We start from the raw sequence: 26014 nt of genomic DNA, 5'->3' as shown, positions 1-26014 counted from the left end.
TTATGCATTTTCAATACTGTCAATAGAGACAATGGAACTAATCAACTATGGAGACAGAGATCTTAAAAAAAAAATCCCAAGACAAGAAATGATCAAGAAAAGATGTTAATATCTATTTCCTTTGACTTGTGCCAACACTTGGACCTCTTTGCATCACATAATTAGTTTTATATGTAGAAGCAGACAATGCAGTGGAAAGTGAACATTGCTATGAGCCATAGCTAGACTCCAATTTTAGCCTTTACCAATTGATTAAGTCACCTTGCACAAGGGATAACGTCTCTCAGACTCGGTTTTCTTGATTGTGCCGTTATGAAAACTCGTTAGGGTTGCTGGGAAATTGGAAATATTGCTTGTCAAGTGTTGGAACATAGCAAGCTATCACATTTGTACAAAATGCTATTTCAGAAACAATAGGCATTGTTTTAGCACTTTTTTTTTTTGGACAGGCAGAGTGGAGAGTGAGAGAGAGAGACAGGGAGAAAAGTCTTCCTTTTTTCCATTGGCTCACCCCACAACGGCCGCTGCGGCTGGTACACTGCAGAGAGCTGGACAGGAAAAGGAGTGAGCGGGACTAGAACCCAGCATGCCAGCACCGCAGGTGGAGAATTAGCCTATTGAGCCGTGGCGCGAGCCTAGAACTATTTTCTTAAAGTAGATGCTGAAACTGGCAAATACAGAGATGAGGAAAACGCAGACAGGAGAAGGGGAGTATTTTGCTAATGAAATTTAAAGAAAATGTGTCATGAGAATGTATGAGGTGGAGCTGATAGCTGCATGGAGACTGAAAATGAATGCTGAGAGAAAGGAAAAGTGAACCAACATGGAGACTCTAAGGCAGTGAGTAATTTACAGGTGAGAACTTCCTCCCACCTAATGAAGTCTACAACAGCACTTGAAAAGTTAATGGGAAATGCAATTAAAAGAAAATTTTATTTTTGAGCAAATAATTTTGAAATATTACATAATTTTTCATATAATGTACATTCCATGAACTTTCTAAAGACCCATAGATGCTTTAAAGAACAAATTTCAAGTTTCAGTTATTCTTTTTAAAAAAGATTTATTTATTATTTGAAAGGCAGAGTTACATGGAGACAGGGAGAGAGAGAGACCTTCTATCATTGGTTCACTCTCCAAATGGCTGCTACAGCCAGGACTAGGCCAGGCTGAAGACAGGAACCCCTGCCAGGTTTACAACATGGGTGCAGGGGCCCAAGCACCTGCCATCATCTTCTGATTTCCCAGATGCATTATCAGGGAGCTGGATCAGAAGTGGAGCTGCTGGAACTGGAAAAGTAATTCACTTGGGATGCTGGCGCTGTAGGCAGCTTAACCAATTGAGTTACAGTGCAGGCCCCTCAGTTGTTTCTTTTACCAGAAATAAACAATGATGGTCTTTTTGCATTTACTGAAATAGTAATTATAAAGCCAGGAAAAATGAAACTAATTCAGTAGCATTATTCTCTTTTACAGTCTTTCTCCACTTGGCAAGAATCACACACAAAAAGTTTGATTTATTTCAGAGACTTAGGATAGGGAAAAATAGCTTAAAGGTAATTTTTCAAGCTTAATTTAGTTCATTTAATATTTAATGACTTAATGGAACGGCTTGTGTGTCCTAAGAGTGTCAAGGAATGGAAATAGAAATTGAAAAAAAATTTTAAAAATTACAAAAATTATCTTGATTTTTAGAGTAATTAGCCAATTAAAAGTAATTCTGTAGAAATTTCTGATGCTATTTAAATGAGGACACTGTTGCAATACTGTGATCCATCAAATTAGCCTGATCTCTATTGCTGAGGTACATACCCTTATCTAAACATTGTTCTAACAGGAATATATTTAAACAACTGAGGGTGTGCATTTGGAATAACAGTTAAGATGATGCTTGGGAGGTCCATATGTCATGTTGGCATGGCTGGGTCAAGTCTCAGCTCCACTCTGATTCAAGCTTTCCACAATGAGAACTGGAGGTAGTAGGTTGTACTTAGGCCCTTGCCACCTATATGGTACACCAAAATTGAATTCCCCACTCATGGCTTCAGCCTGAATCAGTTATAGGAATTTGGGTAGTGAACCAGTAGATGCCAGATATCTCTGTCCATTGGTCTGTCTCTCCCTCTTTCTATCTTTCAAATAAAGTTAACGCAATAATTTTTAAAAAATTAAATTCTGGGGGCTGGTGCTGTGGCGTAGTGGGTAAAGCAGCCACCTGTGGTGTTGGCATCCCATATGGACACCAGTTTGAGATCTGGCTGCTCCACTCCGATCCGACTCTACTGTGGCCTGGAAAAGCAGTGGAAGGTGGCCCAAATGCTTGGGCCCCTGCACCTGCATGGGAGACCTGGAGGAAGCTCCTGGCTCCTGGCTTCAGATCAGTGCAGCTCCAGCCATTGCAACCACCTGGGGAGTGAACCAACAGATGGAAGACCTCTCTCTCTCTCTCTCTCTCTCTCTCTCTTTGCTTCTCCTCTCTTTCTGTGTAACTCTCAAATAAATAAATCTTTTAAAAAAGTTAAATTATGCTCAAAGTACTATAATAAATCTGTGGTGTTCATGATGTTCATCCTCAGTCACTGAACACTTGACTGACATAAGCTTCCTAAGTCTGAGAGTTCAAATAGTCAAAACAGACAGTGCAAAATGTGGTCCAACAATACCTTTGTCAGCATGCTACAAAAATATAATGGGAAGATAGATTTATCCTGACACAGAGGCACAAGAAAATTCAGATGATAAAAGTCAAATATTTCACCTTGGTTTTCTACAAGAGTCAGTCAGATAATATATGACTTGGGCTTGTACGAAATTCATCACTCTACCATTCGTTTTAAAATTGCAATGTAGGTATGACTATAAGAAGTTTTGCTACTTGTGACTATTTCAGTACCAAGGATAGTATGTAGGTACAGGAGTTGTATGGAAGGGGTTAAATTCCATCTTAGGTGAAAGGCTATAACTCAGCCTTGATCTTTGTTACTCTTCTGGAATGATGCTCCAATATTCCCAAACTTCCAATTTTTCAGAAGACACTTGACATGAAGAGTTTTGAGATAAAATTCTGCGGGGAAATTAGGCACAGGAGGTAATTCAAAGATGGAGCCCAAAGGAAGTAAGGTGGGCAGAACCCAAAGTTGTTTACCACTAAAGCTAATCGGCCACGGAACATCAGGGGAAGTGACGACAACTGATGACGAGTATACAGACATTGGCTAGTCCTATAAAAATTGCCTCATAAAATGACCGTTTAAGTGATTGGTTGGTCGTTATGCCCAGCCCCAATGACTCTGCAGTTTTGTGCTTTAAAAGGCTTTGTTATGTGTGCAATAAAGGGGTTCTTGCTTGACTTGGCTCCCCGCTGCGTCTGATTGTCTCTGGGATCCCGAGGCTGGGAAATGGGCAAATGGCGTGCCTACCTTTCCTCTGGCCCAGTCCATCCTCATATGGGTGGACTAAGACCCTGCAAAATTCCTTGGATTTTTATTACTGTCATACGATTAAAACTTTAAAATACAGCATATTTGCTAAAACAGTGAGAGCTACACAAACAGAAACTTACAGATTAAAACCTGTAAAACAGAAAGTGTCTGGGTCCAGTACAAGTTAAGCCATCGCTTAGTATACTAGCATCCTATATGGACAGTGGTTGAGATCCAGCTGCTCCATTTCTAATCCAGGTCCCTGCTAATGCACCAAGGAAAGCAGTGGAAGATGGCCTTAATACTTGGGCCCCTGCCACCCATGTGAGAAATCCAGATGAAGCTCCTGGTGTAGGCCTGGCCCAGCACGGGCCATGGCAGCAATTTGGGGAGTAGATGGAAGCTCTGTGTGTGTTTGTGTGTGTATATGTTATTCTCTCTTTGTAACTTTCCCTTTTAAATACATAGATATATCTAAAAAAAAAAAAAAAGGTAGTGTATGAGTTAGGGTGCTGACATGGAGAATCTTCACCTGTGAGAATTTCAGGTAAAGGAAAAGCTAAGAACACAAGCATGGATCTAGAAAGTATGACCTCTGGGCATGGAATATATACAAGCTTGGGTTGAGCTGACACTTAAGTTACATAAAGTAGAGCAGTGGAAAATATAATGCTATAATTATGTGTAGATGCTAAGTAATTTATGTCTATGCAAAATCAAAAATAAACTTTTTTTGGTTCTATTATACAAATCATGGAAGAATGATGGTCATCACTTGGGAAAATCATAATGTCGGGGATTTGTATTAGTGATATGTAGACCCCATAACAATATCCCCAGTGAAGTGCAGCTAACTTCTCAGGTGCATGGTGATTCTTAACTTGTCTATCTTGGTAGCAGGTATTTTAAAGCAACTGTTAATTCATCCAATACATGGCATTAAATGGAGACAGTCCAACTGAGATGTGAACTGAAAGAATGCTTTTCCAGTGGCTATCTTGCTAATGATTACTGTGTGAATCTGAAGTTAACTTCTCAAACAAATTTGCTTTGTGAAAATATTTACCCTCACAGTCAATTTGGCATTACTGCATACAAGTCTATGGAATAATTCTTGAAGAAATCTCTCTTAAATTTTTTTCCTTGAAGTCATATTTTTCAGAAAATATGATAGCTGTCTTTGCCAACTATTGTCCATAGGATAGATTATCTTCTATGAAAATGAACATTTTCTTTTCAGCTCAATAACTCTTTGATATTGACAACCTTAATCCTGTTTACATGATTACTTTATGAAGGAGGTGGATACTGAAGAATGATGTAGAGGAAAATCTCTCTCATTTTATTGAGGATTATTTTCTCAAAAAGTCTTTTGGAATCTTCTTTACCATAAGACAGGACCTTTCCTTTATATTCCTATGGAGGTTATGAAGTATTTAGAAGTGTGTACATATCATGTTGGAACACTTTCATTTTTTCAGCTTAAGACATAAATGAAATTTTCTTAGTTAAGGGTTATGGAAAATAGAATGTCTGAGACAATAAATCCTAGATAAGTGTTTTATAAAATGCCTATCACCCACAAAGAAAAAAAAAAAAAACCCTGTAACTTCAGTATTTTCCTGGGGAGGCTCTGGATGTATCTGTCATGCCAATGAGTGGGGCTAGATGAAGAGAAGTAGCTATCCCTCATGGCTTTGATTTCAGTGGTTGCAGAAGCTCAAATCCTCGTTGACAGAAGATTTGATTTTTCTCAGATCTGTAAACCTAAAGCAATATTTGGAGTCTAGATTCCTCTTCAATTGAAGAGTATTCATACTTTTTCACATGATTCATGTCATCAAAATCTTAAATGAAACAAATATACATGGTGAAATTTTCTTAGAAACAGCTGAAAAATCTTAGATTATTAGGCAGTGATCCTGACCAACATATTTTGACATTGGTTTTAGGTTCCCATCTAGATGGATTCAAGACTCTAGATGGTTTATTGCACATCTTAATAGAATGCTTATCTACTATTCACAAAATGTACAGGCCAATTAATTAGTGACATTACGTCTAAAATTTATAACATTTCCCCCTTTATCCAAGCATTGGCCCAAGTTCCTTAATCAACACTTTTTATGAGCAGATGCAGCACATGTTTTATTACCTAAGGACATATATGTCAAGTAAACCACAGGAGCTCCAAATGACATTTGATTTCTTATGTTTATACAAAACCTGTCTTGAAGGAATGGGAAAAAATAAGAATTATCTCTTGAGAGATCAAAAAGCATTTTGTGCAGTATAAAATGAATCTGTTCCCTGGTACTCCCATCTTTTGTTTGATAGAAAGTTCTAAAATTCCTATCAAGATAGTGTAGCTGCATCATCACATTTATCCCTTCTTGTGCCATTCAAATCCATCCTTATCACTGAGGACAAAAGAAGTGAAAACAGAACATATCAAAAATCTTTCTAAATTTTAAAAATAAAGGTTTTCCTTTAAAGACTTTAAATGGCTTTCCATGGGTCTTCGAGAAGCTATGTCTTTGTTGGCCCTTCTTTATCTGGCTGTTGCCTATCTTATAGACCCAATTCTTGCCCTTATTTTCTGAAATTCTACAATAAAAATATACTGCAATAGTTATTTCCTTGCAATCCTATCAATGTTTAAATTTCTAGAATGGCCCTCATAATGCAGCCAGCCCCCTAGAGGAAATTGTTATCTTGTTAACTTCTACTCATATTTCTGTAATTGGATCTGATCTCATCTTCTCTAAGAAGGTCACCCTAACACTCCAGGCTAAATTAAGTGTTCCTATTTGGAACTCCATTTTTATAATTTATGACTCAAATATTGACTGAAAGATGGATCCAAATGCATGCTTGCTGTACTTTAGAGAATACAAAGACATGATTCTTCTTATGCACTAATGATAAGATTTTACTGGGTGAACAGACAAGTGACTTTAATAGAAAAATGACTCTAATCTCTACAATTTCTAGTAGAGGTGGCTTAATATTGAACTTCTCATATTAAATTTCTATAAAAGAGGTTAATTTTTATGCATTAAAATTCACATATCATGCCAATTTATATTAAACACAAAAGTGTATGCTACTCATTTTTTCCAGCTAATTCTTTGTTCATGTCTTCATATCTCATGAGAGTGTTACTGATGGAACAAGGACATAAGCCTCAGCCATTTTAGGTTTCTTGTTACCCCTGCCTTCTTTCAAGAGACCAGTTCAGTCTCACATCCTGTATTGTTCCCCATCCCACCGCCTGCATTCTTCCCCAGGATTGGAAGCCAGTGGGCCAAACCTGAACAACCAGTATGGAGAAGCTCATCTCCTCCTAATGCCCCCCAGCCCCACCTCTGGCCCACTTAAGAAATAAAAGGGCCCAGCCTGCTGGGGTCAGGGCCTCTGCCACACATTAGGTCTGTGAGCAGGATGGCAGTTGGTCAACCTCTGCAGATTTATTTTCTCTGAATAAATTTGGTCTGGCTGCTAGTTCATATTCTGTCTCTGTTTTGTGCCTCTTTTCCTGACATTTTGGTGCCCTGTGTGAGGAGGCACCAATCTGCATTCTTTTCTAACAGTTACTATTTTTTGTTTTATTAATTCGTTAGCGTTAACTCCCAATTTTCAGGGTTTGGAGCATCACAGACAAGCTTCCTGCAGAAATGTGGGGGCTTGATTTATTATTTACAGTCTAGAAGAATCTCAAAACTATTTTGAAGAACAATTTTGGTCTTTTCTGAGGATAAGTGGATGTTTCATTGACGTGACTATTCATGTGTGACACTCATATGTCATTTCAGGTACTTCTGATTTCATTAAGTGATATCTTTATTCACATCTCTACTCTCTTAAATAATTACCTCATTTTTACACATATTGTTTGATGTATAATTGTGATCATTATTTATTAATAATTTTAGCTGCGATGCCTGGATCTAAGAAATGCTTGCACTCAAACTACAAGCACCCCTCATCTTATTGTGCCCCACTTCACTGCATTCCACAGATACGTACTAATAATAATGTGTAGCAGCACTACATGGAGTGTAGTGCTCTACCAGCAATTTAATCGTTAATTGTTTCCCAACAATTTAATCGTTACCATTTTGTAGCAATAAAGTATTTCTAACTAAGTGCTATTGCACATTTCATTGACTACACTACAGTGTAAATGTAACTTTGATATGCTCTGGGGAGCCAAAATAGTTATGTGACTATTGTGATATAGAATTTATTGCTGTGGTCTCTAACCAAACTCATGCTGTCTCCAAGGTATGCCTGTAAAAACTGCTACATGACAATAGCGGTTGGTAAATTAAAGTGAGAGTTTGCAGAATTTGATTTTTTAAGCTACCATTGCATTTCTTTCTTTCTTTTTTTTTTTTATTTTATAGATAGAGTTAGACAGTGAGAGAGAGAGAGACAGAGAAAGGTCTTCCTTTCGTTGGTTCAACCCCTAAATGGCCACTACGGCTGGAGCTGCGCCGATCCGAAGCTAGGAGCTAGGTGCTTCCTCTGGTTTCCCATGCGGATGCAGGGGCCCAAGCACTTGGGCCATCCTCCACTGCCTTCTTGGGCCATAGCAGAGAGCTTAGACTGGAAGAAGAGCAATCGGGAACTATCGCATTTCAATTTTCAGTAGGTTAAATGAAAACAAACACACTAGCATCCACATACACTAAAATATTCAAAAGATTTGAGAAACAGAGAATCAGCCATTCTTTCATTCAACAAATATGAGGGTACTTCAAAATGTCATGCAAAGATAGAATTTTAAAAAGTCCAAAGGACTTTTATTTTTATGGTTATTATGCCATGAATTCCCAAGTAATAATTTCCAGCAACTCAGGCTACTATTCATTGTTTCTCACCAACTGGGCTTCTCTCAGTTGAGCTGGCTGGCACTAGTGTTGGAGCCTCAGTGGCTTTCTCTTTGGCTTCCTTATTTTCCTGATTAATTTTTTTTCACAAGTTTCAGGCAGCTATCTAGGCTCTTAGAGTTCTTGATATGCTTACTAGGCATATTAATTATCTTGACAAGCATCTTGTCCTCAACTTGTTTGTTCACAGCAGCACCAACAGCATGTGAGTAACCACATAGACAGACTCTTCCAATGGTAACGCCTAGGGTCATTCCTTTTTGAACAGTACCCGTTCACTTCATGTCCACAATATCACCTTTCTTGTAGATTGAGTTGCATGTGGTCAAAGGAACCACTCCATATTCTCTAAAAAGACTAGAGAATGTATAATAGAAGTTGTTCCTCTTTCCCTTTGTGTTCCTCATTTTGGCAACTGGTTCTGGCCAAAAGGCAGAAAAATGGAATTAAAAGTGTGTGTTTATTTTGGTGCAAACATAATTTATGAAAAACAAACATGATTTGATTTCAAATCTATAAACTCTTGTATTATGAATTTATTTCTTAGCAAAAATATTTTTGCAGCAAAATAAGCTCATATTAATAATTCAGTTCTCCCATAAGCATTTTGAAGTGCCCTCATATTTATTTGGCACTCATTAGCTGCCAGTCATGAACTAAGTTCTGATACCCATTTTTGAGAAACTTGGAGAGGGGTGGGGAACATGAATTTTTCATTAATTTTTTAAGACTAAGAGTATTAAAAGTTTTATTAGCCTATCACCTAACTTTAAAATTTCAGTCTAGTCTTGAGTCTTAATCAAGCTGCATATTCTTTTTTCTTTTGTATTCTAATGTAGAAATATTCAGTAAGAGTCTTTAGTTAAAATTTTTGATTACAAAGATAATTTAGTATAATCGTAGATATTAATACATTAAATGAGATATAATCACTTATATGAATGCTATTTTATATATTACATAAAAGTATATTAATGATATATTTTATTTTTATATAGAGTATACATATATAAAATACATTATCTCATATAGTTAATAATGCTATCAGTGCAATGCTGTTCCACATTGCAGAGGGAGTGTCTTGCTCCATCAACAACTTAATATGACTGAGCTCCAGTAAGCTGTTTTTAAGTACACAGTTAAGCTTCATTTCCCTGAGTGTTAGTCAGTAGAATATAAATGGAAACACTTTTCCCATTTTGAATGCAAAGGTATTAAGAAGTTAGTGTGCCCTTTCACATCCCTTTACCCCATTCTCTTGTCTGAATCCACAATTGGCTCTAGCATATGAAAGCCAAAGGACACAACACTAATCTTTGGGAATCTGAATCACCGAATTGAGAGAAAGTTGATCCCTTGCTGCTGCATGAGCGAGAAACATCTGTCACTATGAAGGCGTTGAGGCATTGTTTAATAATTTATTTATTCATAACCAAGAGCTGGTCTACCTCACTAAAACAGCTAGTGTGTCCCACTGTAAATAATTGTCACCTGTGCCTTATAATAAAAACTGAGAAATTATAATACGTAGGAGAGTCTGGGAGTCTATTTCTTTTTTTTAATGATCCATAGATATTCTATTTTGCTGTCTTTGTATTTAGTTATGTCACCTTATCAATTTTCTAGGAAGCATTTTGTGAAATAAGAAAAAAGAAAGAAGAATAAAGAAGTGTTCCCAGTTTATGGAAATAAATCTCTACCTACAGAAAAACACTGCAAGAAGGAAGGAAGGAAGGAAGGTAAGTAGTTCAGTGGGAGGACAGGAGGGAGTAAAGGAAATGGGAAAATGAAAGGGTGTTAAGAGCAAAGAGGGAAATACAAACCATAAGATCCTATGGATGTATAATGGAACAATGTAAGAAAAACCTTGGGTTAACAAATCCAGACCCCATTGTGAAATCCTTCTTCCTCATGCCCCTCTATTATTTGTCCATAAATGTGAAGAATTTTCTTGCCCATACTCTTTTTAATCTGTCACTTCAGAAGGCAAATGAGTCATTTGTGGAACTCTGCTAGGTTTTTCTTGGAAAGATTTAGCACTTTAGATGAGTGGCACAGATGAAGCTGCACAGCTCCCTCTCCCTTATTCCTGCTCTGTGCCTTAAATAGAGAAGTGATATCCATCTGGGTCTGCAACAACTATCTTGTGACCACAATGTGAGAAGTTGAGAAAATTCTGAGAGAACTCTGGAGAGTTACTCAGATACAGCTGGGCTGCACATTACAGCCCAGCAGCTTCGCCCTCAAGTCATCCATAGTGGGAAGAAGAAATCTCCATTTTTGTTTGTTAATTTTAACTGGAATTATTTCTTGCAGCTGAAAGCTCTCATAATAACTTCAGGAAAATTAAAGGAAAGATATATCCTGAGAAGATGGGATTGAATAGTGATTGATTATCAAGGTCAAGAACAGGAAAGTTGAATGAAATGGTAGAGCAGGATGGTGGAATGAGAGAGTACAGACATCCTTTGGAGAGACAAATTTATTTAGGGCATACTGATTTCAAGGTGCATATGCAAAGTGCATCCAGATATAGTAGGAAGATTAGCCTCTTTTTTTTTCTTCTTGGAGTAGCCTAGAGCTTTCACTTGGTATTGATTGGTGAGTATGTGTAGTAGTTAAAAATAACTTGTGATAGTAATGCAAAGGACAATGGACTCCTACACTCAGCGCATATGGAGAAGAAAATATTCTTACACCAAATAATAAAATATAGAAAACTTGTGCATATGGAAGTTAGGCAGAGCTCCATAAAGCCATTATATTATGTATGATGAAGTATATAGTTTCAAAAAATATATAGATATAAATCTTCAAATATGTCTCTGGCCACACTGTGGGCTTTCCTTGTAGTAGTACAGTTCTCTCTCAACTGTAATTTTTCTCAGCCCATGCCATTTGCCAGTATCTCAAATCTCCTCAGTTAAGAAAAGTCCCAGCATCTTAAATTCTTATCAGCTGTTCTTTAATTAATTAATGTACTTTTCCTATTTCATGACCATTAGAAATCTAGTATTTTCTCTCTTCTTCCAAATCAATTTCTATACCATCCACAACTAAATTAGTAAAAGACAGTTAACCAAATAGAAAAATGTACAAGACACTTGAGCAAACGTTTCATAAAAGAACATATACAGGAAAATTCTCAACCTGATAAATAATCAGGAAAGTGCAAATTTAAACTACAATTTGTTACTACTAAAAAATAATCAGAATGGTGGAGTTAGAAACGTGCCAGGGGATTCCAATACAATCCCATCACGGTGGCATGTACCAATGCCATCTCACTAGTCCAAGTGATCAATTTCAGTTCATAATTGATCACACTGATAGGTCTGAGAGTCAAAGGGATCACACAAACAAGACTAGTGTCTGCAAATACTAACTGATAGAATCAAAAAGGGAGAGAAGGATCCAACATGGGAAACAGGATACACAGCAGACTCATAGAATGGCAGATGTCCTAAACAACACTCTGGCCTCAGAATCAGCCCTTAAGGCATTCGGATCTGGCTGAGGAGCCCATGAAAGTATTGTAGGCATGGAAAGCCAAGACACTGTGGAAAAAAAAAAAGACCTAAATGAAAGATCTCTGTGAGTGAGATCCCAGTGGAAAGAACGGGGCCATCAAAGAAGGAGGTACCTTTCTTTGAAGGGAGGAGAGAACTTCCACTTTGACTATGACCCTGTCAGAGTAACATCGAAGTCGGCGAACCCTAAAGGCTTCCATAGCCTTGGCAACTCATGACTAGAGCCTAGGGAGATTACTGACGCCATAAACAAGAGTGTCAAATTGTTAAGTCAGCAACAGGAGTCACTGTGTACTTACGTCTCATGTGGTATCTGTCCTTAATGTGTTGTCCAATGTGAATTGATGCTATAACTAGTACTGAAACAGTATTTTATACTTTGTGTTTCTGTTTGGGTGCAAACTGATGAAATCTTTACTTAGTATATACTGAATTGATCTTCTGTATGTAAAGATAATTGAAAATGAAAAAAAAAACTTTTTTTAAAATTTTTTTGACAGGCAGAGTGGACAGTAAGAGAGAGAGAGAGACAGAGAGAAAGGTCTTCCTTTGCCGTTGGTTCATCCTTCAATGGCCGCCGCAGCTGGCATGCTGTTCCTGGCACACTGCGCTGATCCGATGGCAGGAGCCAGGTGCTTATCCTGGTTTCCCATGTGGGTGCAGGGCCCAAGGACTTGGGCCATCCTCCACTGCCTTCCCAGGCCACAGCAGAGAGCTGGACTGGAAGAGGAGCAATCGGGATAGAATCCGGCACCCCAACCGGGACCAGAACCCAGTGTGCCAGTGCTGCAAGGTGGAGGATTAGCCTATTGAGCCACGGCGAAGGCCAAAACTTGGTTTTAAACTGGAAATTGCATAGAAAAATAATCAACTTTTAAAAAATATCATGTAGGATCTCTGTCCTTAATGTGCTGTACATTGTGATTTAATGCTATAACTAGTACGCCAACAGTATTTTTCACTTTATGTTGCTATGTGGGTGCAAACTGTTGAAATCTTTACTTTATATATACTAAACTGATCTTCTGTATATAAGGAGAATTGAAAATGAATCTTGATGTTAATGGAAGTGGAGAGGGAGTGGGAAAGGGGAGGGTTGCGGGTAGGAGGGAAGTTATTGGGGGGGAAGCCATTGTAATCCATAAGCTGTACTTTGGAAATTTATATTCATTAAATAAAAGTTTAAAAAAAATCAGGATGGCTAAAATTAAAATATTAATGACAGCAGCTACCATTGCAGATGGAGAGCAACAGAAACTATTGTATACACTGGTAAGAGTATATATCAAATTGATACAATCCCTTTGGAAAATTGGCATTATTGATTAGGAATGAATATACACATACCTTATGATCTAACAATTTCACTTTTAGGTTTAAACTTAGTAGAATTATATGTGAATATTGACCCAAATAAATTTATAAGGATGTCCAGAGATGCATTGATTGTAATACCCCTCAAATGGAAATAAAATCCAGTATCTATCCTTTTGGTATGTATAGGTAAGTTTTTTGGTCTATTTCACACATTATAATAACATATTGAAAGGAAAAAAAAACAAGCAAAACTACAGCTAGATAAACTATGGATGGAGTTCAAAAACAGTAAGCAAATAATCCAAATAAAAATGTTTAATATGTGCACTTTTATAAAGCTCAAAGCTATACAACATTGAGTTATATGGTTAGGAGTCAGGAAAATGATAGCTTGGTTAAAGGGGAGCCTATGGTCTAAATATTGGTGTATCTTCTTACCCCCCAAATTCACATGTTAGAACTTCACCCCCAACATGATAGAGTTGAATGGGATTGCTGCCCTTATAAAAGTAGCTCTCATGAGCAACCTTGCCCACATCTGCCACCTGAGTATAGAGCAAAGAGTCTCCCACGAACCCAAAAGTGATGATCACAAGACTTTGAGTCCTTTGATACCTTCATTGAGGGCTTCACAGCCTCCCAAACTGTGAGCAGTACATTGCTGTTGTTTTGGAACTATCTAGTACAGGGCATTATTTTATAACACCCCTCCAAAAACATAACAGGAGATAACAGGTAGTATTTGGAAGGAGGTACAATTTCAAGATTCGGAATGCTAGAAATATTCTGTTCCTTGATGGAAGTGATATTTATAAGGTCTAGATATAACTCACAAATCCTTATAATTTGTGTTGCTTTTGTACACGTGTGCTTCTTGAATTCAGATATTTCTCCAACTTCATACCCCCACTTTCCTACTCACTGACTGACTACTCATTCCAACATCACTTTCGGTTTCTGAGATGCTCGAGATTTCTGGAGACATCCTCTTTTGCCCCACCTGGTCAATCCTAGCAGCAACTGCTTTAAGCATTTTCCCCTAGAATTTCCTATCTCTGTTGTGATTGTCATCTTTAATTTTCTCTCTGCCTCTCTCTTCAGCTTTATCTTCATAGGCCACCCAAGAGAGTTATGTAAGTCTACATTTTAAAGAACTCTTCCCAAACTCAGTTGAAAATGGGAGTCTTGTCTAGCAAGAAGGTAAACACTTGTTAGAATAATTTTGATAGTAGATAAATCTATGTCTCCTCTTTTTCCATTTTGTTCCCATGGTATCCTAGCAGTTACATTTAGACAGAAATGGTTCATTCCCGCCTTCACTTATTTGATGGAGAGTTTCATAAGAATTTGAGTTGATAGACACTTACTAGATTTTTTAAGTGGAAGAAAGCCTATGGAACACTTTAAAAATAACTACAGCAATCAGTGTTCTTAGTATTGAGAACAACATATAAATTCTAATAAATAAAATCATTTTACTTTTAATGGCAAATAAAAGAAAGTGTGTATCTGGGCAAGTTCTCCTAACTTCACATCCACTGAGGATAGTTGTAGGTGGAGAAATTACCACCTACTAACAAAATGTGTTCCAAATCAATAGGTTTTTTTATATACTTCCTTATCACATTGGAACTTTGAGGTAGATGGTGTTAGTCCAAGTTAGTGCCTCTGGAAAAAAGACTCCAAGAAGGCAAAATAAGTTGCCCTAGATCATATAAAAATTAAGTAACCTATCTAAGATTTGAATCTCGGGTTGTGTGATTCCTGAACTCAAAGCCTTTCTTCTGTTTCCTCCTGTCTCACATTTATGAAGGTTAATGAGACATGCTTGTATACCAAGGGAACTGGGACTGCTGATTACTTGCATAACACTTTAAAATGTGATTTTTTTTATTGGCCTCTCTTTATTTTGGTGCTTAACATTTAATATCTAAATTAAGAAGACATTATCTTTATATCTTTTGTAATGCTGCAGTTTCACAGTTATCCATCAAACCAGTTGGAAGTCGTGGTTGGAAATTCCTAGAGACTGCTGATAACGATGCTAAATTTCTTTTCATTAGTTCCATTCATTAGCTTCAATAACTGAATATATTAACTAGACCTCACACATAGATTAGACCCATAACTTATTAATGTTCAGAATAAAATTCGATTGTCACCTTTTTAAATACATGAGTTGATTGTGGAATCAAATAGAACTGTTATTTAAGAATTTTAAATTCAAATTGAGACTATTGAATGCTGCTCTCTCCCTGATTTCTTTTCTCAGGTAAATAACTACTAAGAATATGTTTGACATTTACTTACTTATATATAAGGAATCAAGATTTCAAAATGATAAAATATTTAAGTGTATTTTAGTGATATATAGGAAAATATCTCTCATGATAGGCACTACAGTAATTTATTGAGATTTTGAAGAATAAAATGGTCTCCTTAAAGACACTCGTATAAAACTCCATCTACTGAAAAACGTTAATTCTTCATTCCTCCATCTTTAGGTACCTAGAGTTTAAAACTGATTTATATTCAGAATGAGTTATATGACACAGCCCCAAAATTGGGTTTTTAGCAGTGCTCGTGCATAGTTGCATAGTTATTAAACTAAGTATTTTTTCTGTTTCGTGCTGACCTAGTACCAATGACACCATCTACAAGAAGTTTGCCTGTCCTACATGTTGCTGGAAGGTAAACACTGAGTGAGAAGTGATAAGGAGGTAAGGCCGCAGAAGGCAAAAGTGGGTTAAGTAAAATTACCTAAGGCAAAAATAATAGAAAAATGGTGTACTCACTTTATAACTTGTAACAACTATAAAACCCAGACAGAAACAAAGGCGCTTTACTGGAAGGGCAGTTAGAATATTGTTCTGTAGAGTGATCATGGGGGAAATGTTGTGCATACCTTTGCTTGTCCAGCTTTTGTGATGGCAGGCATATCCAAGAGTTGCCCAGAATAAAAATGCACGCCAGAAAACAGGATCACAGCAATAGAGTCTCCTTCCTTCTCAATCACCTCAAGAATATCCTCCATTCTTAAGATTTCTTCTCCCTAAGTCAAGTGAGGAACAGTTTTATCATATTAACAATAATAAATTTGTCATTTCATATTTAGCAACCTTAATTTCACCATTAGACAATTATCAATATAAAAATATAGTAGTGTACCATTCTTAACCATTGTCTTGACAGAGGTATAAAACAAGTTTTACAAACTATTTATAATTAAAGGTAAAGTTTTTCAAGTTCATGACAAAACTCTGGCAAAAGTGTAGAATAAGGCTTTTATTATTAAGAAATAGCAATAAAATAATGAAATGAGTTTTTAAAGTATAAGTCCTTACAAAACTGTTTGAATTAGCCTCCAGTTTTCAATTAATCTTTACTATACATGTACTTGTCAGTTGTTTTCTTCTTATTCCTACCCAATAAAAAAATAGAAAGCACTAGAAGGCCATGAATTATTATATATAGCAAGATAAATTTGTTGGAAATTAGTTCTACTTATGAATCTAATAGCATGTTATTTTTTTTTCCAGAAATAAAAACTTACATTTTTTTTATCTGTATATCACTTAACCAAGGTCCTCTATTACCTTACAAAAAAATCTCTCCTAAATTGTTATAAAGATCAAAACCCAAAGATGAAGAAAAATATTAGTAAAATCACTGTTGACATTTTCCACTTATGTCTCTACTATAATGAATGCCTGATTACATAATAAAAACTGTGAAAAAACTTAGATTTTTATTTTGCAATTTAAGCTGAAAAAATCAGTTAAATACAAAACATCTATTTGCACCACAAGAATTCTGTTCTCCTTACTTAGTTTCCATGTATTCTCTCCAATGCTAAATCTTACATTACTTTGAGGTGAATGCATCATTAATCAGATTAATATTTTTGGAAACTCAAGATATTCATAAATTATCCTTTAGGCATTTTTTATTTTTCATAATTATTTATATTTGCCAGTTACAGTACTCCATATATCATGTGTGTCTATGTGTATATATGTTTGTGTTATACACTCTTTGCTAGAAGAAACCTGGAATCTGTATGGCATCTAAAAATACAAGATTGATATTAAAAAGACAAGGAATTCAGAAATTGTGAAAATTCTAACTAAAATTAGTAACTTGGGAATCTAAAACTTCAGGCATTCAGATCTGGCTGAAGAGCCCATGAGAGTATTTTAGGCATGGAAAGCCAAGACACTCTGGGGAAAAAAAAAAAAAAAAAAAAAAAAAAGACTTAAATGAAAGATCTCTGCAAGTGAGATCCCAGTGGGAAGAACGGGGCCATCAAAGAGGGAGGTACTTTTCTCTGAAGGGAAGAGAGAACTTCCACTTTTACTATGACCCTGTCTAAATAAGATCGAAGTCAGCAAACTCAAAAAGCTTCCATAGCCTTGGCAACTCATGACGGGAGCCTAGGGTGGTTACTGGTGCCATAAACTAGAGTGTCAATTTGTTGGGTCAACAACAGGAGTCACTGTGTACTTACGTCTCATATGGGATCTGTCCTTAATGTGTTGTCCAATGTGAAGTAATGCTGTAACTAGTACTGAAACAGTATTTTACACTTTGTGTTTCTGTGTGGGTGCAAACTGATGAAATTTTTACTTAATATATACTGAATTGATCTTCTGTATATAAAGATAATTGAAAATGAATCTTGATGTGAATGGAATGGGAGAGGGAGCGGGAGTTGGGGGGGTGCGAGTGGGAGGGAAATTATGGGGGGGAAGCCAATGTAATCCATAAACTGTACTTTGGAAATTTATATTTACTAAATAAAAAAAATTAAAAAATACTATTTTTTTTAAATGAACCAAGTTTTTCGTTTTTTGTTTATAGGAGAGGCAGAGAGACAAGGAAAAAGATAGACAGAGAAGGGTTCATTTGCTGATTGACTCCCCAGATGCCTGAGATGGTTGTGTCTGGGCCAAGCCAAAGCCAGGAGCTGAGAGCTCAATCCAAGTGTCCCAGTTGAGTGGCAGAGACCCAGCTACTTGAGCCAGCGCTGCTGCCTCCTATGGTCTGGTTAGCAGGAAGCTCAGTCAGGAGTTAGAGCCCAGTATTGAACCCAGGTTGTCTGACATGGGATGTGAGTGTCCTAGCACATGTCTTAACCATTAAGCCAAATGCCCTTCTCACAGACTCTGTATTCTTAAGAGAATCTAAAAAAGGTCTGTCCACCATAATGTAAAAAAAAGTACCAAAAGTGTCATAGAGAGCAATGTTCAGTTAATTTCTTTAAAGAAACAGTATTTGTCAAATAAGACAATGAGAAAATATAGTCCTATAGAATTGCTCCTATTTATTTATCTATTTATTTATTTATTTTAAAGCTTTTATTTAATGAATGCATTTTTTCATAGGTACAACTTTAGGAAAATAGAGGTTCTTTCCCCCATACCCTCCTCCCACCTTGACTCCTATCTATTTATACTAAAAAATGGTCCCAAGGTTATGATTCACTATGTAACTCCAAACAATAATTATTTATAATATGAAAATTTGTGATTATTAGTGGCTGTATTCATTTATACTAAACATTAGAGATTTATATGTGACATATGTAATAGCTATCCTCTCCCAGGTATGAAACTTTTTATTATGTTAATTTATTGCGTGTTGGCAAATAGAAGTGAATAGAATAGGTCCTTAATTCAAAGTAATTCTGATTGAAAGAAGTAATTATTCAAACATTGGCTTAAAAGACTATGAGCATTCCATATTAAACCTGAAATTTATTTTGTATGATTCTCTTACTGCCAAATTACACTAGCCGCAGGGTTTATATGTCAAAGTCTGTCAAACTTAGCCTTATGTCTCTATTGAGGTATAGTATGCAGTACTGTAGACCTTGGACATATGGTAAACTGTATTAAATGTACCTTTTGTTACCTCTTTAAATATAAAGGAATCTCAGGCCAATAAAGTAACTTTCCCATAGTCACATAATCTGTACATTGGAGGGCCTGATATTCCATGGAAGTATATAACCCATGCTGGAAAACTCAAGCCCTTCTCACTATATGACATTCCATTCTCCATTCTTATCTGAACACAAAGGCAAATGTTTGATACTTAAAAGTAAGAAGGAATGTGAAAGATTAAGTCATGACTGCATTTCAAAAACGCCATTGGGCTCTAGCCTGATTTTAATGGTGTCCCTGAGTCGTGACATTTGAAATTAACAATGATATATACCCAATGCTACTCCCCTCCTATCCCACTGAAGAATACAACATATTCCAGTGGTATAAATAGGAAAATAGTTTGCTTGCCATATGGTTAGCCCTTGAAAATGAAAATAAATACACTTCTGAGTTATTCTCTATTTTAAACAAAATGATCTCACAGTAACAGAAGTTTAGATCTTTTATACTTTTTTGAAAGTTCCATTAAAATAATGAAGATAATAAGGTTTTGAGGAAAATGAAGAAAACAATCAATATCAAATAGAAGCATGATGAATATTTATTTCTTTCTGATATACCTCTCTTGGCTTTATAATCCGCATACTTTTCTCAACATTAAGTCCATGAAGTTGAAGCTGTGACTCAATAGCATACTGGAAAGGGAAGATGATTTCTATATTAAATCAAACCCAAGACACAGAAGTACACTGAAATAGCAAATCTGAAAATAATAATAAAATATCAATAAAAACATATCATATTAAGTCCAAGGTCAAGGTTAAAAGTAACTGAGTACATCAGAGAAAAACCACTTAGTATGATTTATTTGCAAGCATCCCAACATTCTTTGAAATACTTCACATTTGACATGAATGGAAATGTAGCATTCATCTAGACCTTAATGGTTACAGGGGATTTTTTTAAATATGATGTTAGATCACCTCATCTAGTTCAAAAGTAGAACCTGCAAAATAACCAAAATGAATAGTATATATTCATTATGCTTGAACACAAGCTATAGAAGTAGCTCACTCTAAAAATACTAAATTAATGAAAGGAAAGGGCATTAAAAATTTACTTATTTGAGAGTATAAGATATGCATGGCAATTACAAAGGCTCTGATTTCTTTCAAGATGTTATGGTTTCTTTATAGTAGTATAATGACTATTAATTTTGACATAATTTTTAGATGCCCTAAAATTATAAGATGTGAACCAGAGCAGTTAACAGTAATAATACAAAGCATTGAAACTGAAATATGTTATTTACGTTTATCTGTGTCAGGAATAATCAAATTTCTTCTCAATTGAATTGATCATAATGTTGCAGTATGATATTGTTTACTAAACCACAGAAATGTTTTTAATCTTTAATAATGCATAATAATAAGAAATCAATAATTGTTAGAGTGCTATGTAAACAAACGGAAGAGTAAAAGTTTATATTTCAACTCTACAGATAAAGCATTAAGCACTGGAGCTTGTATTGATTTGATTTTGTAAAATAAGACAGCAACAATAATTAATGAGACATTTATAACTACACTTGATTTAGACCATTGTTTTGCTCAATGTCTTTAAAAACACTAATAAGTCAATGTACCTATTCAATTCTTTCCTCCCTAAACACATGTTCTACTGACCAAAGAAATAAAGCAACAATCTATAAGAAATGTCTAAATGAAAGGCCTTTGACAGATTTTTATTGTAAGGTTACTTGGAAAAGACTAGTGAATAAACACTGAAGTCAGACAAATGATCAGCTTCTCTAGGAAGAATAGAAAGAGCATAAATATTATTTGAAGAAATCCTTACATGATCAGAAGGGAAGGCTTTGGCTTCTAGAAGAATTTTATGCCGTTTTGGTGTAGGCTTAAAGAATGATAACTGCAATGAAATGGATTTATTGAGAAAGCATTAATGCACAATTTATACATTTGCTCATTTTATGTCACATTTTCATTTTACAACCTCCAACACTTTAAAGGCATTTATTAATTAAACATTTAAAGTTATTAGAGGTACCTTTTCAATTTACCTTGTTTCCAAATAATTATAAAAACAAAGATATTGGCTGATTATTCTTATTTTCAGAAAAGCAAACTTGAATGGGGGGTGGGGTTGGAATGGCAATCAGATAAAAACAAATTCTCACACTTAATTGAAAAATTATCTTCCCATAGCACTTATCCACAACTTCTGTAGTATGAGATTACGACATGTTCTACAGATTTGTTCTTTATATTGATGGACTTTACACTGTCAGCTGAGCTTTCTCCACACATCATTCCCACTGCTTTATTATTTTATTATTTTCTTTGAGCTTATTTTTTTAAAAAAATTTATTCATTTATTTGAAAGTCAGAGTTACACAGAGAGAGGAGAGGCAGAGAGAGATGTCGTCCATAGCTGGATGGGAAGTGGAGCAGCCGGGACATGAATTGGCCATATGGGATGCTGGCACTGCAGGCAGTGGCTTTTGCTCGCTACACCACAGTGTCGGTCCCCTGTGAGCTTATTTTTGTTTCACCCAAAAGTACCTCAGCCCCACCATGAAACAAGAGGCACCAGTGCACCCACTGTCCAGGGGGACCCTTTTCTTTCTGCAAATAGTTCCTGGAGAATGAGGTTGACAATAAGTACAGCAGTTATTGTTAAGTGATGTCGATCACTGGATGGCATGCTTGAGGAATTTTCACATATTATCACATTTAATCCTCCTCAGTATCTATGAGGTAGGTATTATTGTCCTCATTTTTAAACAGGAGAATATTAAGAATTAGAGATGCTACAAACCTTGTCCAAGGTCAGAGAGGCATTGAGTAACTTGCCTATAAATCAAGTCCAGGGATGTCTAAATTTATAATATATTTATATGACATTTTAAAAAGTGAAGTCAAAATTTTCCAAATCATAGGGTAATGGTCATATCACAAACACCACAATCAAAATTAAGAATATATAAGTATGTGTCATTTTAAGAAAACTGTGTTGAGTACTTAAAATGTGAGAAATATTTTATTAACTATTCAAGGCACTGGAGACCTTTCTCCTACATAATTTTAATTTCCAAGTATTTTTTAACATATTTCTTATAACCTATAACACAAAACTATACTGATCCATAACCCTACTGTGTGAAAATCAGTATATTGGAAAACTTTCTAAAAAACTCAGTGCTTTGCTAACATGATTGTTTTGTGTACTGAAAGATATTTTCCTTTTTACCCACCATGTCTCTTGTTCCTTACGTTCTGAGATAAGCACTGTTAATTATTATATAGCCTTTGCCAAAGTCAACTCTTCCATGATGATGCAGAGGCTGTTATACTATTGTCCAGCATTTGCTGGTAAAAATTAAAATAACCTCACAACTTTCACATCTGTAAACCACGTAGACGTAAATCATAGACGCTCATGAATTAAAGATAAGAAACATCAGATTCTATAATTAAGAGTATTCTAAACATTTGTGGGAAAGGAAACTTACCAGTAGGAGATGTAAATTGACGGTCAAAGCATTCATTAGAGCTATTTCTTTCTCATTAGCTCCTGTAAAATAAAAATATCATAATTTACATGCTTCTAGTTGTTCTAGAGATACTGGAAAAAACCAGGGTAGGAAGGCTTCACTCATCCATTACAATGTTTTTAGAGATAAGGGCATACTTGATATGTCATCATAAAGAAATGGAAGTTGTCCCTCTTGCCTCTTTTTATCAAATGAAATCTGGACTCACATGCACATAGCTACCTAAAATTATATTTCCCTTTTGAGGCAGTAAATAACAACAAAATAATGAAGCATTTACTTTTTCCTATAAAGTAAAAATGATTTACCCCATTATCAACTAGTTTTCCAATTCCCAAAGAATTCATTTTTGTACTACATGTATCTTCAGAAGGAATCTAAAAAGACATCAAGGCCAATCACATTTCTAAAGCTGGTCATTTCTAACATCAAATTAGGATATATAGCTTTAAGGAAAAAAAAAAAGCTATTTTGTGACACATAATTCACTGTTATTGTAGTGAGACATACAATACTTTCTAAGGGCTGGCGCGGGGCTCACTTGGTTAATCCTCTGCCTGCAGCACCGGCATCCCATATGGGCACCGGGTTCTAGTCCTGGTTGCTCCTCTTCCAGTCCAGCTCTCTGCTGTGGCCCAGGAGGGCAGTGGAGGATGGCCCAAGTGCTTGGGCACTTGCACCTGCGTGGGAGACCAGGAAGAAGCACCTGGCTCCTGGCTTCAGCTCGGCACAGTGCCGGCTGTAGCAACCATTGTGGGGGTGAACCAATGGAAGGAAGACCTTTTCTCTGTCTCTCTCTCTCACTAACTCTGTCAAATTAAAAAAAAATAATAATATTTTCTAAGGCAAAAGTGCTACCTAGCAAAGTAAAATGACCTAAATTGCTCTGAAGTTGATTCATATGCACTGAGATAAAAGATAATACAACTGTGTATTATATGGTGAAAACATGCAAAATTACCTACTCTGTAAACATAATCTGATCTAATTCCTATTAACAACAATTTTAGCACTAGAGACAGACCCAGAGACAGACAACACATTGGTTAAGAATGCAGAACATAACAATAATAGCAATACCTTCACTATTGTGAGTTTGAATTTATTTATTTCAAAGGTACAGCAAAAGGAAGAGCACATGAGATAGACCACCCATCTTCTTGTACACTCCCAAATGGATACAACTGTCAGGGCTGTTCAGGATTAATTTAGGAGAAAGGAACTCCATTCTGATCTCCCACATGGAAGGCAGGGCCCCAAGTAGTTCGATCATCTTCACTGCTTTCCTAGCCACATTAGCAGAAAGCTGGATCAGATTAGCCAGTACACAAACATGTACTCTGATAAGAGATGCTAGCATTGCAAATGGCAACTTAACCCCTGCATCACAATGCTATCCCCTGTATAAGATTTTCAAAGGCAATTAGTCCTGTATAATCAGAATATTGCTAAAAAATGGGCTACATATCTTAATGTTTATAAGGCAGTACTAGATGACTGAACACACATATAAAACAAACCCTATATTTTACATTGAAAATATTACTAAATATTACTTTAAACAGTTCCATTTTATAAGACTAGAGAGTAAAGCAGAATGATAAATCTAATAATTCCAGGATAAGTTTGCTTGAGGGGAGACCATTGAAGGTAAGTGTGTAACTTAAGAATTTATATTTCAACACAGCTATTCAAGGAGGGCCCATATCTTCATTTAGTCAAGGAACACTTTTGTTGCATACGCCACATGTATTGCTCCATCCGGTAGGCAAACAAATAGCAGGTGTTAAAAGATGTATCCCCAGCAATTGTAAAGTGAATAATGTCTGAAATCAAGGGACAATTAAAAGAATCTCATTCTACATCCCTAGCACTAAACAAAATTCCTCTTAGACATACCTGACAGATGTGATAGGCTTATGTTGCATATAGCAGATTAAGCCTTTTCCTAAATAGCAAATTTCTTTAATAGGTTACAAAGGAGGATGGTATTGTGGTTTAGCAGGAAAAGCTGCAGCGTGCAATGCCTGCATCCCACATGGGTGCAGTTTTGAGTCTGAGCTGCTCCACTTCATTGTTGTGGCCATTTGGGGAGTGAACCACCAGATGGAAGAATTCTCTCTCCTACCCCTACCCCAACTCAGTAACTCTACCTTTCGAGTAAATAAAAATAAAATCTTAAAAGACTTTAAAGGTGCCACCTTTATTATACTAGCTTCTCTACATCATGGTATGAATTTCTGCTGTTACTTCTAAAACAAATCATCATCTAAGATTCCTAACCTGATCCATCTTTTGATTCCCTGTGGGCTACGTACACCTGCAGCCCCAGCATCCCATATGGGTGCCAGTTCAAGTCACAGCTACTCCACTTCTGAGCCATCTGCCTGCCACTACACCTGGGAAAGCAGTGGAGGACCACCCAAATACTTAGGCCCCTGTACTATGTGGGAGACCCAGAAGAAGCTCTAGCTGCAGACTTTGGCCTGGCTCAGCCCTGGCCATTGAGGCCATTTAGGGAGTGAACAAGTGGATGGAAAACCTCTCTGTCTCTTCTTCTTTCTTTCAGTAACTCTGCCTTTCAAATAAATAAAATAAATCACTTTTAAAAAGTGTGATTATTTGGAGGGAGAGTGAAAGGAGGAATGCAAAGACAAGTGATTAGTAGAAGGAGAAACATGGGAGAGAATATACTGAGAACAAGAAAACAGAAGAACAAAACATTAGTTATCACAAAATGAAATCAAAGAAATGCAAGAGGGAAAAGGAGCAGAGACTTTCTACAAAAGTTCAGATATTCTATCTTTGCTTGAACAGTCCATTCTGCTTAAAATAATTACATATAAGCCATGATCTGCAGCATTCACATCCCATGTGAGCACCACTTTGACTCTGGGCTACTCCACTTCTGATCTGGCTCCCTGCTGGTGTGCCTCAGAAAACAGTGGAGGATGACCCTGATCCTTGGCCCCCTGAACCCACGTATGTGATATGCACGAATCTCCTGGCTTCAGCCCAGCCCTGGCTGTTGTGGCTCTCTGGGGAGTGAACCACCAGATAGAAGATCTGTCTGTCTCTCTCCTCTCTTCCTGTAACTCTGTCTTTCAAATAAATAAATCTTAAAAAAAGAGATAATTATAGATTCCTGAGAAATTTGGTCATTCAGACCACCCAGTCTTCATTAGGGATCACCTAAAAATGTTCTAGCCTGAGAATGTGATGAACCTGCAGTCATGCCCATTCCCACACGGGTGGGCAGAAGTATTCCACAGTTACACTTCTGATATGACACTGAGCATTCTGTACTTCACTTTAAATAGCATGCTTACAAGTGGACCAATTCTTTATAAATAACCCCTGTCTGAATTAACTAATTTGTACATACACA

The 26014-nt window shown here is 36.4% G+C and overlaps 1 protein-coding gene across 1 annotated transcript in view; it reads right to left on the bottom strand.

Moving 5' to 3' along the window:
* The window catches only part of KYNU (kynureninase), a 172915-nt gene that overhangs the window by 78840 nt on the left and 68061 nt on the right, over positions 1 to 26014 (bottom strand). The window contains exons 5-8 of the mRNA XM_062186263.1: positions 22585 to 22646; positions 20910 to 20981; positions 19673 to 19747; positions 16070 to 16216 (exon numbers count right to left, since the gene is read on the bottom strand). Of these exons, the coding sequence (XP_062042247.1) occupies positions 16070 to 16216; positions 19673 to 19747; positions 20910 to 20981; positions 22585 to 22646 (356 nt within the window). The remainder of the gene's footprint in view (positions 1 to 16069; positions 16217 to 19672; positions 19748 to 20909; positions 20982 to 22584; positions 22647 to 26014) is intronic.

Source organism: Lepus europaeus, chromosome 1 (genome assembly GCF_033115175.1).
Source record: "Lepus europaeus isolate LE1 chromosome 1, mLepTim1.pri, whole genome shotgun sequence".
In the NCBI taxonomy this organism is placed as follows: Eukaryota; Metazoa; Chordata; class Mammalia; order Lagomorpha; family Leporidae; genus Lepus; species Lepus europaeus.
This window is presented reverse-complemented; position numbering and strand designations above follow the sequence as displayed.